The sequence below is a fragment of the Arabidopsis thaliana genome, chromosome 4 (genome assembly GCF_000001735.4).
Source record: "Arabidopsis thaliana chromosome 4, partial sequence".
NCBI classification, from domain to species: Eukaryota; Viridiplantae; Streptophyta; class Magnoliopsida; order Brassicales; family Brassicaceae; genus Arabidopsis; species Arabidopsis thaliana.
This window is the reverse complement of record NC_003075.7, coordinates 16,381,463-16,393,875: the sequence shown is the minus strand read 5'-3', so window position 1 is coordinate 16,393,875 and position 12,413 is coordinate 16,381,463. Positions and strand designations below refer to the sequence as shown.

Below are 12,413 nucleotides of genomic sequence, written 5' to 3'. Positions count from 1 at the left end.
TGCGAGAAAACAAACATGTGCATTTCTCAAATCAGAAACGAAATTGACGCAACACTCAAGGTAGTAAATGCGAGTAAAACAAACAACCACCTATTTTCTTACTCATATCCATAAAATTCGCATCATTTTGCTTCAGAAGAATTCAGGAATATTAAGTCTATGTCAGGTAACTTGGGCTTTTACCTTTTTAAGTTACACAGTACATTCTCATAACCTAACAAAAAATCTATCAATCTTGGTAGTCTATTTCTATAAGTAAAGAAACACCAGAATTCAACATAAAAAATTCCCTAGAGGGAAAATAAAGATACACCTAAATATAATCTCCTTTCGTGATAAAAAAAAAGGACATTAAATGCTATTTCATCTATCCAAAAATAAATTATTAAATTGAATATGGAATGGAGGAGTAGATACAAGTCATTTATGGGCTGTGCACATTTTATATTCGATATTTTTTACTTACTCCTTTAAAGATGAAGAATGGTGCACAGATCTCAAAGCGTATAATGTAGAAGGAGATATGGTTGGGGAGAAGAGAACCATATAATTTACCAGTTGTTCATGACCAAACAAATTAAATTGAAATTTATGTTTGATAATGACTTGGTTGTGTGTGACGTGTTAGATAAAAACATGGTGAGATTTGACATTATGGATGACTTTACCCTAACTAATTTTGTTTCCTTTATCCTTTTTTCTCGTATTTATGAAAACTAGTAGATCTCAAATCTCCATCATACCTGGAAGAGCCAATAGAGTTTCCCATAACAGCTGTTCTAATTAATACATTTTCAATTATCATAACTACTATTTATCTCTTAATTATAAAATTTAGTCCCTAAGAGCTAGAACACTTAGATTAAGCTAACCTATGTGGGAGAGAAATAATAAGTTACATGGTGTGGTCATTTGGAGGAATCGAGGGATGACCCAACTGCTCTCTGTTGTAATTTGGTGTGACCTTTGATTTAGGCTAAGATTTTGTTCTCGTAGACTAATAATTAGGGTATCCAAGATTTGTGTGGAAATGCCAGAAGGACACTTTGTTAGCAGAAGGAATTTCCAATATATAATTAGCTGTCCTAGTAACTATGTAAAATTGTTATTCAAGTAACTAAAATTATTCACTGTTTACATATATAGGGGAGGCTATAGTTTTATTGATCTTAGTTTCTCTATGGAAATATTCAACTTTCTCAGTTGTACTATTCCAGCAAGTTCAGTGATTATAACATGTGATCATGAGTCTTTAGAGAACCCAAAGAAAGCCAAAATGGCAGCAAATATGTTTGAAGAGAGCAAAGCCTTAAGCACCATCTTCTTTTTTGGTGTGTAAGGAGGATATCTAAGATCCGCGTCCCCTGAAAAGCTCCGGTAAAGAACTCCTTTCTTATGGCTAAACGTCTCATACGAGAATTTCCCATGGTAAGCACCGATCCCACTCTCCCCAACCCCACCAAATGGCAGATCTTTTACAGTCACCTGCAGACAAAACAAACCATCTTTAATAAGTGCTAGCATTATGGAACATTGGTTTTGTATGACAAAAGACTTCTTTTTGTACGTGTAAGACAGTGTCATTGATGGTAATTCCTCCTGCTGATACGTCCTGCACGAATTGTTTCTCCAACTCTTTGTTGTTTGTGAAGAGATACGCTGCTAAAGGCTTTGGCTTTGAACGTATAACCTGAAAGCCATCTTCAATCTTTTGTACCGTAATTATGGGAAGTAAAGGTCCAAATATCTCTTCCTGCATCATGGAAGATGCTTCAGGCACATCCAGTAGTATTGTTGGTGATATTTTACTGTAAAAGGAACGTACAGAACACAGTTATTAGTTTGTTTCATCACCATGAAACAATGTCATGGAATGGAAACATGTTTCTCTCACAGTTTATCTTCGGTTATTCGGCCACCATGAACAATTTTGTTGGCTACTCCATTCTCTTTTAACATACTTTCCAACCTTTTGAAGTGGAAAGAGTTCACAATCCGCGACAGGTCCTTTGATTCTAATGCGTTTTGCCCAAAAAATGTCTCCAGTTCAGTCTTCAGAGCATCTATCTGTACCACATGATTTTGCATCAGCAAGATTGAGAGAAACATATAAGGCATTGTGATTCACTGGCTTTTATTTCAAGTAGCCATTACCAATTTTGATGCAAAATCCTTTGTTGTGATCACGTAATCAACACCAATGCAAGCCTGTCCACTGTTACAAGCCCATTTCCCTGCAATGATCCTCCTAGCAGCCACCTTCAACCACAACACCACAATTAGAGTATGAGACCTGAATTTAACTATTTTATGCTTTAGAAGCAGAGAAAGATCTTAACTTGTAGATTAACATCTGAATCAACAAGAGCTGGGCACTTCCCACCAAGTTCGAGAACCACTGGAGTAAGATTTCTCGCAGCCGCAGCCATTATAATGCGAGCAACTCTTGCTCCACCTAAAGAAATACTTTAAACTATTTAAAATAATGTTTTCCTGAGATCCTAATCAACATTTCAAAGATTCTTGAAAGAAAAGGAGAGAGGACAAACCAGTGAAAAAGATCTTGTCCCATTTTTGATCCAGTAGTGCCGTTGTTTCAGGGACTCCTCCCTCGATAACTCTGATTGTTGTATTGTCCAAGTATTCACTAAACAACTTTGCTAAAAGAGAAGATGCTGCTGGAGCAATTTCAGAAGGTTTTAGCACAACCGCATTACCAGCTGCAATAGCTCCAATGACTGGCTCGACAGACAATACTAAGGAAAAAAACAAAGCACCATGAAGACATATAAACTTTAATAGTTTAGAAATTGAGACAAAATTGTCAATAAATAAAATTGAGCTTACAGAAAGGGAAATTCCAGGCTGAAATAACCAAAACAACTCCAAGCGGTTCTGAGACTATTTGTGCAGACGAGGGAAATGTTGTCACAGAAGTTTTGACCTGAAAGGTCCAAGCATAGAAAAAGCAAGTGGTTTTAGAAAGGACACATATCAATGAAGCAGCAAAGCTTGAACGGTCTAGTTACCGTTTCTGGAGCCATCCAGTTCTTTAACTCTTTGATTGCAAGCATACAGGATGATTTTGTATTCGAAATCTAAAAAACGAGAAAAATACCAAAGAGATTCAACAGTGGATAAGTGGAATGCAGTGAAGAAACGGGACATTGAAATTATATAAAAAACCTCAGCTAGAAAAGCTTCAAGCTCAGGCTTAGAAAGATCTTGATACAAAGCTTCGGTGATGCATTTCTCCTTCTCATCAATCATCCTAGCAATGTTTTGAAGCTGAGAAATTCTCCACTCGTAGCTCTTCGTTCTGCCAGAGTTGAAGTTGCTTCTGAGCTCATCTACAAGCAAAGCTGCTTCTTTTCCACTAAAGTCTGATGCTTGCTCCTTTACCACAGCAGATAGTGTTGCATAACAAGTACTGATTCAAGACACCAAAACCGCAATGTGAGAGACTTTAAGACTAAAAATCATGGATAAGACTAAAAAAACATGGATAAGTATCAACTGTTCTCACGATTATTTATTCATACCACTGTACTTAAACTTAAAACCCACTATACTAAATAGAAAGGTAATCATCAAAAAATCAGTATGTAAAAACCACTTTTGTGAATAAAATATGTAAAATGGGTGAATAAAGAAATGTGCTTACAATTTCAACCGATAAGGGATACAAGCATTGCTGCAATATCCACCACCACCACGACGAGATATCCGAAAAGGTGAAGTTGCAACATTTAATCTGCAACAAAAGAGGCCATTCATTAAAATGGTACTAATTAGATCTAATCATATCATATTGAATGACCAAATCATTCACAGAAGCATCCATTGCTCCAATTAACATTCTAGACCAAATTCAACTTAAAGGTAACTCTTTTATACAGGAAACCGAGAAACCGAAAACGCAATTCACATAAAAAGGAAGGCTTGTTTGGAGAAGCAGAATCGAACAAGTCAATCTCAAACCCTGATGAGCAGGTTTTTCAAGTTACCTGGCAGGAGAAAAACCCTTGGCAAAACAAAGGGTTTGAATATGATTAATCTCTAGAAGCTTCGTCATGACTTGGGTTCAGTTAAAAATCTCAAATTGGAGACATTATTGGTGTTTATATATTTGAGAGAGAGAGCCAGAGAGGAGACGTTGAATTGAATGAAGGGTGTGGTCGGAAGAGAAGACGTGTAGAAGAGACGAGACAAGTAAATTTAAGCATTGGCCCCATTTACAGCCACAAGTCCGCTACAACAAATTATTTCCAAGAAACTCTGAGATAACGTCGTGATGAAACGGCTCATGCTGCTGTTGTGATTCGTGAATTAGAGGTTTATCTTTTGGGTTTTTGAATGTTACTTAATTGGACGGTCGATTTTTCAAACTGGGTGTGAAATGTGAATGGGTCATTCATAATGGGCTTTTGTTTTAATGTGAAGCCATTCACACACTCTTTGTCCTTCTTTTCTATTATTCATAACTGTCACTCTTTGTTCTTCGAAATAGTAAAGAGCAAATCGATTCTTTGTTGATCTGGGCCGTAAAATTTCCATGGTTGTGGGAAGTATTCTCGCAGCTGATCTGGGCCGTCAATGCTACAGTTTCATGTCAGAGAGAGGTCAAGAATCAACACGTGGCCAACCATGATTTTAAACCAAAGCAAACACACGATTAGACCCCACATTGTTTGTTCACCAACCCCCGTGGACCCTCCTTTAGCCGACGTGTCCACGTCAATAGTGGTTTTTCTTCCTTTCAAAGTACACAAATTCCATTCTTTCTCATTTTACTTTTTGGATTACGTTGTTGTTATAAACTGGTAAAATGAATTATGAATGCAAATAAATTTCATTTAAGTTTTGTTGGCTTCTAATATTTTTTTCACCTAAAATTCTAATAAACTACACAGCCATGAGCCATCGTATGAAAAGAAGAAGAAAAAAAATGTCTTTTTCTAGAAGGATCTTTCAACGACTAAAAAAGATTTTAAGCTTTTGACTAATTTTGTCAATAATATACACAAATTTACACTCAATTATAGCCATCAAATGTGTGCTATGCAGAAACACCAATTATTTCATCACACATACGCATACGTTACGTTTCCAACTTTCTCTATATATATATATAGTAATACACACACATAAACAGCAAAAGCGTGAAAGCAGCAGATCAAGATAAGAAAGAAGAAAGAATCATCAAAAAATGGGAATAATGGAGGCAGAGAGGAAAACAACAGGCTGGGCTGCCAGAGACCCATCTGGGATCCTCTCTCCTTACACTTACACTCTTAGGTTTTTAATTAGTTTCCTCTTCTTTTACATCTTTGTGTTTTGTTTTGATTTATTTCAGTTTCATCATCTTTTGTGTGTTTTGATTACAGAGAGACTGGACCAGAGGATGTGAACATAAGAATCATTTGCTGTGGAATCTGCCACACCGATCTTCATCAAACTAAAAATGATCTTGGCATGTCTAATTACCCCATGGTTCCTGGGTATAATAATCTCTTCTTTCTTGTTCTTGATCAATTCTGATGAAAATGACATATAGAGTACAATAGAATCTGAGATCGAGTGATATGTTGTCAGGCATGAAGTGGTAGGGGAAGTAGTGGAGGTGGGATCAGATGTGAGCAAGTTCACCGTAGGGGACATAGTTGGAGTTGGTTGCCTCGTTGGATGTTGCGGAGGTTGTAGCCCCTGCGAGAGAGATCTGGAACAGTATTGTCCAAAGAAGATTTGGAGCTACAATGATGTTTACATCAATGGTCAACCTACACAAGGCGGCTTCGCTAAAGCCACCGTCGTTCACCAAAAGTACAACTCTTTTTCTTTCTTAACTTTTATGATTATCTTGATCTTCGTAAATTAATTAATACAGGTTTTATTTGATTGCGGTGATCTTGAAATCCAGTGATAATAATCTTTGTGCTATTTGATCAATGATTTTAAAAAAATTAGTATAAAGTATGTGATGAAATTCAATCATAATATACAAAAATCCCACCAAGTTTATGATTGAATTTCAACACATAATCTTGGTGTTGTTCAACTAACGATTTTGGCATATACTAACTACTCATAAATATCCTTATACTAAAATCAAAGAGATGCATATGAATTTGAATTTATCTAATAGAAAATCAAGCTTCAAACCGGATCTTTAGGTTTTGGTTTAGGTATCTTGGGGAACAGGGTAGGGTATGTTTGGCTAAAGGGTCAATTTCTTGTGTTCAGGTTTGTGGTCAAGATTCCAGAAGGAATGGCGGTTGAGCAGGCTGCGCCGCTACTGTGCGCTGGTGTGACTGTGTACAGTCCACTGAGCCACTTTGGTCTGAAACAACCAGGCCTAAGAGGAGGTATACTAGGGTTAGGTGGAGTCGGTCACATGGGTGTGAAAATAGCCAAAGCAATGGGTCACCATGTGACTGTCATAAGCTCATCAAACAAGAAGAGAGAAGAGGCATTGCAAGATCTTGGAGCTGATGATTACGTGATCGGATCCGACCAAGCGAAGATGAGCGAATTGGCTGATTCGTTGGATTACGTAATTGACACGGTGCCTGTTCATCATGCACTTGAGCCATATTTGTCTCTGCTTAAGCTTGATGGTAAACTCATTCTCATGGGAGTTATCAACAATCCATTACAGTTTCTCACTCCTCTGCTTATGCTTGGTGAGTCCCTTATTAAAAAAGTTAACCCTTTCTTAATGATTGTGATTTAGAGGATTACTAATTGGGAATGATGATGATGATGGTTTGATTAGGGAGGAAAGTGATAACGGGGAGCTTCATAGGGAGCATGAAGGAGACAGAGGAGATGCTTGAGTTCTGTAAAGAAAAGGGTTTGAGTTCGATTATCGAAGTTGTGAAGATGGATTATGTTAACACTGCGTTTGAGAGACTCGAGAAGAACGATGTGCGTTATAGGTTCGTCGTTGATGTCGAAGGAAGCAATCTCGACGCTTGATATCATGAAACTCGAGGCTTTTTATACATACTCGAATACTCGATTTAAACACTCTTATGTTTGTTTGTGAGCTTTTTCATTCGTGTGTCACTATTTTTCATGAGAAAGTGGTAAAAGATATAATGATATTGGATTTCTAATCATGAATCATATGATATATGTGTTAAAATATTTGCCCTTATGTCGGGTTTGAGTCTTACTATATGAAACACAATTCTTCGGACTAAAAACAGTGACTGAAAGCGAAATCCAACTACAAAGTACGACTTGCATATTATATTTTATTCGTTAATATTTGTAAGCTGTGGTATAAGAAACTTGATGCGAGTGTTTGGTCCTTGAATCTTTTACAATAGTATGCATCGTTGACGATTTCATGTTTATCAAAGTGAGTGGTAGGTTAAGGAAGACTAATTTAGATGTACGACCGTTGATTATAATTTTTTCATGTATAAATGTTGATACACAATTGGTGGTGCAAATTGAAATTACAAATGTGTGCAACTTAGTCAAATGCTTAGTTGGTAGATAAAGAGATGTCTCTTGGTGCTATGTCAGAACCTCTATTGGACCAGACAAGAGAGCATGGCGTGGATATTTATATTTGAAGTCGATAATTCGTTACCCTTTTGGGCTTTATATACGATTCCCTCTTCTTTACAATAAGTGGTTGGATGATTGTTTAATATTTCTAAAATTTCAGATTAGAAAAAAAAAAAAAAAAGAGAATTCAAAAACAATTTAAAGAATAAAACACTATACATCTACCAGCTATGAGGAGTCCATAACTAAGATATAGAGTAATATGTTGGATCTGTGTCAAAACAAATATTTTTTCTCAGATCATTCTTTAAGTACAATCTGACCATCATTCTTGACGTATATAATATGTGCAGAGTTCTTGGGATTCACTAACGTTGTCATCATGGCATATTCATGAAATATGTCGACAGATTAAATCCGCTTAAGATCATATTTTATAGCTATAGTCAAATATTTAAGATCCATTGTCTACAATAAAAGATGACATTATCTTTTATGGGGTATCAGATCGGCCATAGGCACATTATTAGCTATCAGCCTCCGACCAAAAAAACCAAGGCATTGAATGGATGTATATAACTATATAACTTTACAGCTTTTGGTTTATAGATGAGACGTTTACACTGGGGTAAGGATGAAGTGAAAACGAAAAAAAAAAACATTAGACCTAAAAAAAAACAAGAAAGAGAATGAATATACTTTATAGATTGTATAAACGACATCAACCCGTGATCGTTACGTCTAGGACCAGCCAGATGAATATACTTTATAGATTGTATTTTTTACTTACGTCCAAAAAATCTTATCTTATGTGTTTTAGAAATTGACTAGGTTTAATCCCCATCATATCCATAGGCCCCTTTTATAATGCACATGTGAGATTCTTAATGATCACCATTTAAACTTTCTCCGCGTTTACACAAATTACGTATCTTAAATAACTAACACTCAACTAAAGCCTTTGATGAATATTATTATTATGCTACTTATACACGACAAGAAATTGTCCTAACTACCTACTTGTTGCGAATGAAGCAAGCAAATATGTATTAAGATAATTTATGTTTATGCCTAATTATTATCTTAATCAACAAACTATAATTTACAAAATTGTTTTGTGTGACTGTTGCTCTCTCGGACAACACTCGTTTATTTCGCATCAATTATTCTCATTCTTATGTGACTCACTCAAAACCAAATAAGATGGACCACTTCGAGCCTTGTTTCTGTTATATATTCGTCCACAGGCTACACTGAAAGCGATGCGGTCATAGCCCATTCTCTCGTCGCTTTCATGTTTGTTCTCCAAACCTTTTTTTTTCTCCTTGATTGTGCTACTGCTTTGGCTTCTTTCAATTCTTAGATATTTTTAATTTTATTTTCAGCTATAACTTCATTTAATATGGCTAAATAGTTTTCTTGGTTTAGAGTCTTTAGACTAAGGAATAATTTCATGACCATATTTTTAACTTTTCGATTTTCGAAAGATTCAGTTTAGGCCTAACTCAGTTTGCCAACTTGTGTAGTGTGTGAACAATTTACACAAAAATCAAACTCTGCAAGGTCATTTTTCCAAAATTTTGATTATTAAAAAAATAAAAAAAAAGATGAGGATAACTGACATGTCAGTTTTGTGGTGTCCCTTGTTTTGTCTTTGATTAATGTATGGTTCATTTCATACGAGACCCTCTGTTTTGGCAAACCTATAACGGGTTTTCTCTTATAAGTTCTAAGATGAGAAAGTACTACATTGAGATATAATTACTCAATTACATACTGTACTTAGTCGTAATAATAGTCGGTGATTATCCTTTTAAACTTTCTATGGACCGAAATGTTCCAGAAAAAAAATGCAATAGTTTAGACTTTTAACTTTATTTTATTAGCTTTTCTTCATGTAAACCAAAAATAACCCAAAAGCAAGCGGTAATAATTATTCTGTCCCCCATGAATTGCTTTTACTTTAGTGAATGAAGTAGATTTTAAATGCGAAAATATGGCTGCTGCTGCTCATTTACAGTTTTACACTAATGAATAAATATGATCAAGAATCATTGATTCTACACCTTGTCCCATGTCAAGTCTAGTCAAAAGCTTATTTTATCAACTCCGGCTCTTTAAGATTCTCTCTCTCTCTCTCTCCTTCACCATCTCAGAGATTGCTCCACTATCTCATAGATTTGGTGACCAGAACAACTTATCTCTTGAGTGGTTCAACCTCTATCTCTCTCTCTTTCTGCCATGAAAATGCAAAGCCAAATGTAATAGTTAGAGAGGGAGAAACCAAGAACTGAAAGACCATGACTTCCAACAGAAGCAACCTCCTGTTCTCATTAGTCCTCTTCCACTTTCTTTTTGTCCCCACACAACTCCAAGCTCTTAACACTGATGGTGTTCTTCTGCTTACTTTCAAATACTCCATCCTCACTGACCCTCTCTCTGTTCTACGCAATTGGAACTATGATGATGCAACACCATGCTTGTGGACAGGTGTCACATGTACAGAGCTTGGGAAGCCTAACACACCAGACATGTTCAGAGTCACAAGCTTGGTACTTCCCAACAAACACCTTTTGGGTTCCATCACTCCGGACTTGTTCTCGATTCCATATCTAAGGATCTTGGATCTGTCTAGCAATTTCTTCAACGGGTCACTCCCGGACTCGGTGTTCAACGCCACTGAGCTTCAGAGTATCTCCCTTGGAAGCAACAATCTCTCTGGTGATTTGCCCAAGAGTGTCAACAGTGTGACTAATCTCCAGCTCTTGAATCTCTCAGCTAACGCATTTACTGGCGAAATTCCGCTCAACATCTCACTTCTGAAGAATCTAACGGTCGTTTCCTTGTCAAAAAACACCTTTTCAGGTGATATTCCAAGTGGTTTCGAAGCAGCACAGATTCTTGATCTTTCTTCAAATCTTCTCAACGGCTCTCTTCCCAAGGATTTGGGAGGAAAAAGCCTGCATTACTTGAACTTATCACACAACAAAGTCCTCGGCGAGATTTCTCCAAATTTTGCAGAGAAGTTTCCAGCAAATGCCACAGTCGATCTCTCCTTTAACAACCTCACAGGCCCAATCCCAAGTTCCCTTTCTTTACTTAACCAAAAGGCTGAGTCTTTTTCCGGTAACCAAGAGCTTTGTGGGAAGCCATTGAAGATCCTTTGTTCAATTCCTTCCACTCTTTCAAACCCTCCAAATATCTCTGAAACTACTTCACCAGCAATAGCAGTTAAACCAAGAAGTACAGCTCCAATAAACCCTTTGACAGAAAAACCAAATCAGACAGGAAAAAGCAAGCTAAAGCCAAGCACCATTGCCGCAATCACAGTTGCAGATATAGTTGGTCTAGCTTTCATTGGTCTACTCGTGCTCTACGTATACCAAGTCAGGAAACGCAGAAGGTACCCAGAATCTAGCAAATTTAGCTTCTTCAAGTTCTGTCTGGAGAAAAACGAAGCCAAGAAATCGAAACCAAGCACCACTGAGGTCACAGTCCCAGAATCACCAGAGGCCAAAACGACATGCGGTTCATGCATTATCTTGACCGGAGGAAGGTACGACGAGACATCGACATCAGAGAGCGACGTAGAGAATCAACAAACCGTTCAGGCATTCACTCGAACAGATGGTGGGCAACTGAAGCAGAGCTCCCAAACTCAATTGGTTACAGTCGACGGCGAGACTCGGCTAGATCTAGACACTCTGCTAAAGGCATCTGCTTACATATTGGGAACCACCGGAACCGGGATCGTGTATAAGGCGGTGCTGGAGAACGGCACGGCATTCGCGGTGAGGCGGATCGAGACGGAGAGCTGTGCGGCTGCGAAACCCAAGGAATTCGAGAGGGAGGTTCGTGCCATCGCTAAGCTTCGTCACCCAAATCTCGTCAGAATTCGTGGGTTCTGCTGGGGAGACGACGAGAAACTTCTCATTTCCGATTATGTTCCCAATGGCAGCCTCCTCTGTTTCTTCACCGCCAGTAAGTTCCTCTGTTTCTGTAAGCGCACGAAAAAAAAAACACAGTATCATATCTAAAATACGCAAGTCATTTGGTACACATTAGCACTCTAAAATACGCATCACTGTTTTTTTGTCCTTCACAAACAGCTAAGGCAAGCTCAAGCTCATCTTCTTCGTCGTCATTACAAAACCCTCTTACTTTTGAAGCACGGCTCAAGATAGCAAGAGGAATGGCTAGAGGACTATCTTACATCAATGAGAAGAAACAAGTGCACGGTAACATCAAGCCCAATAACATTCTCTTGAACGCTGAGAATGAGCCCATCATCACCGATTTAGGGCTAGACCGCCTCATGACACCAGCGCGTGAATCTCACACCACTGGACCAACTTCGAGCTCACCGTACCAGCCACCGGAATGGTCCACAAGCCTGAAACCAAACCCTAAATGGGACGTTTACTCCTTTGGCGTCATACTTTTAGAACTTCTCACAAGCAAAGTGTTCTCGGTAGATCATGATATAGATCAGTTCTCAAACTTATCCGACTCTGCAGCGGAAGAGAATGGCCGGTTCTTGAGGTTAATCGACGGTGCAATTAGGAGTGATGTCGCTCGCCATGAGGATGCTGCAATGGCGTGCTTTAGGTTAGGGATTGAATGTGTCTCTTCCTTGCCTCAGAAGCGACCATCCATGAAAGAATTGGTGCAAGTGTTGGAGAAAATTTGTGTTTTAGTTTGATTTCTTAATTCGTATAGCCTAAGTCGTTTTGGCAATATAGAAAGTTATGTGTTATGTATGTTTTAGATGTGTTGCTTAATGCTTACTTTACCCTCGCATAATACTAACTCTTACTTTAGAGTTTAGAATGTGTTTCACTGTTTTGTTATGTTATATCACAACCAAAAAGCTATATAAAAATTAGAATCTT

The 12,413-nt window shown here is 37.7% G+C and overlaps 3 protein-coding genes and 1 long non-coding RNA gene across 8 annotated transcripts; 2 read left to right on the top strand and 2 right to left on the bottom strand.

Annotated features, from left to right (window-relative positions):
- Positions 1-1,033: 1,033 nt before the first annotated feature.
- Positions 1,034-4,448, bottom strand: ALDH3I1 (aldehyde dehydrogenase 3I1). 4 transcript variants are annotated; one of them, NM_119588.6, is made up of 11 exons: positions 4,008-4,448; positions 3,665-3,754; positions 3,187-3,430; positions 3,030-3,098; positions 2,848-2,944; positions 2,550-2,756; positions 2,340-2,455; positions 2,155-2,259; positions 1,895-2,067; positions 1,568-1,808; positions 1,034-1,485 (listed from the first exon to the last, which is right to left on the bottom strand). In NM_119588.6, the coding sequence occupies exons 1-11, from the start codon at positions 4,073-4,075 to the stop codon at positions 1,243-1,245; spliced, it is 1,653 nt and encodes a 550-aa protein (NP_567962.1). In that variant the 5' UTR covers positions 4,076-4,448; the 3' UTR covers positions 1,034-1,242. The 4 variants fall into 4 exon arrangements, with proteins under 4 accessions (NP_567962.1, NP_001329319.1, NP_001329320.1 ...); NM_001342263.1 differs by having other exon boundaries at positions 1,052-1,485; positions 3,030-3,430; positions 4,008-4,309; NM_001342264.1 differs by lacking the exon at positions 4,008-4,448 and having other exon boundaries at positions 1,052-1,485; positions 3,665-3,999.
- A 487-nt stretch (positions 4,449-4,935) lies between these two features.
- Positions 4,936-7,245, top strand: CAD5 (cinnamyl alcohol dehydrogenase 5). 2 transcript variants are annotated; one of them, NM_119587.4, is made up of 5 exons: positions 4,936-5,298; positions 5,388-5,501; positions 5,596-5,823; positions 6,244-6,683; positions 6,776-7,245. In NM_119587.4, the coding sequence occupies exons 1-5, from the start codon at positions 5,210-5,212 to the stop codon at positions 6,976-6,978; spliced, it is 1,074 nt and encodes a 357-aa protein (NP_195149.1). In that variant the 5' UTR covers positions 4,936-5,209; the 3' UTR covers positions 6,979-7,245. The 2 variants fall into 2 exon arrangements, with proteins under 2 accessions (NP_195149.1, NP_001031788.1); NM_001036711.1 differs by having other exon boundaries at positions 5,157-5,298; positions 6,244-6,687; positions 6,780-7,157.
- Positions 7,246-8,145: 900 nt separating this feature from the next.
- On the bottom strand, positions 8,146-8,402 carry AT4G08955. The gene has a single exon (NR_142241.1). It is a non-coding gene; the product is annotated as an other RNA (long non-coding RNA).
- Positions 8,403-9,407: 1,005 nt separating this feature from the next.
- AT4G34220 (Leucine-rich repeat protein kinase family protein) lies at positions 9,408-12,403 on the top strand. Its single transcript, NM_119586.3, has 2 exons — positions 9,408-11,502; positions 11,631-12,403. Exons 1-2 carry the CDS (start codon positions 9,822-9,824, stop codon positions 12,221-12,223), a joined length of 2,274 nt encoding a protein of 757 aa, NP_567961.1. The 5' UTR covers positions 9,408-9,821; the 3' UTR covers positions 12,224-12,403.
- The last annotated feature ends 10 nt before the right edge of the window (positions 12,404-12,413 follow it).

Excerpts from the sequence above, each read along its gene's own strand:
- ALDH3I1 (NM_119588.6), bottom strand. The coding sequence starts at position 4,075 with ATGACGAAGCTTCTAGAGATTAATCATATTCAAACCCTTTGTTTTGCC. Across the intron at positions 3,755-4,007 it reads AAGGGTTTTTCTCCTGCCAG|ATTAAATGTTGCAACTTCAC; the intron begins GTAACTTGAAAA and ends CTTTTGTTGCAG. Across the intron at positions 2,945-3,029 it reads ACTGGATGGCTCCAGAAACG|GTCAAAACTTCTGTGACAAC; the intron begins GTAACTAGACCG and ends TGGACCTTTCAG.
- CAD5 (NM_119587.4), top strand. The coding sequence starts at position 5,210 with ATGGGAATAATGGAGGCAGAGAGGAAAACAACAGGCTGGGCTGCCAGA. Across the intron at positions 5,299-5,387 it reads CCTTACACTTACACTCTTAG|AGAGACTGGACCAGAGGATG; the intron begins GTTTTTAATTAG and ends TTTTGATTACAG. Across the intron at positions 5,824-6,243 it reads GCCACCGTCGTTCACCAAAA|GTTTGTGGTCAAGATTCCAG; the intron begins GTACAACTCTTT and ends TCTTGTGTTCAG.
- AT4G34220 (NM_119586.3), top strand. The coding sequence starts at position 9,822 with ATGACTTCCAACAGAAGCAACCTCCTGTTCTCATTAGTCCTCTTCCAC. Across the intron at positions 11,503-11,630 it reads CCTCTGTTTCTTCACCGCCA|CTAAGGCAAGCTCAAGCTCA; the intron begins GTAAGTTCCTCT and ends CTTCACAAACAG.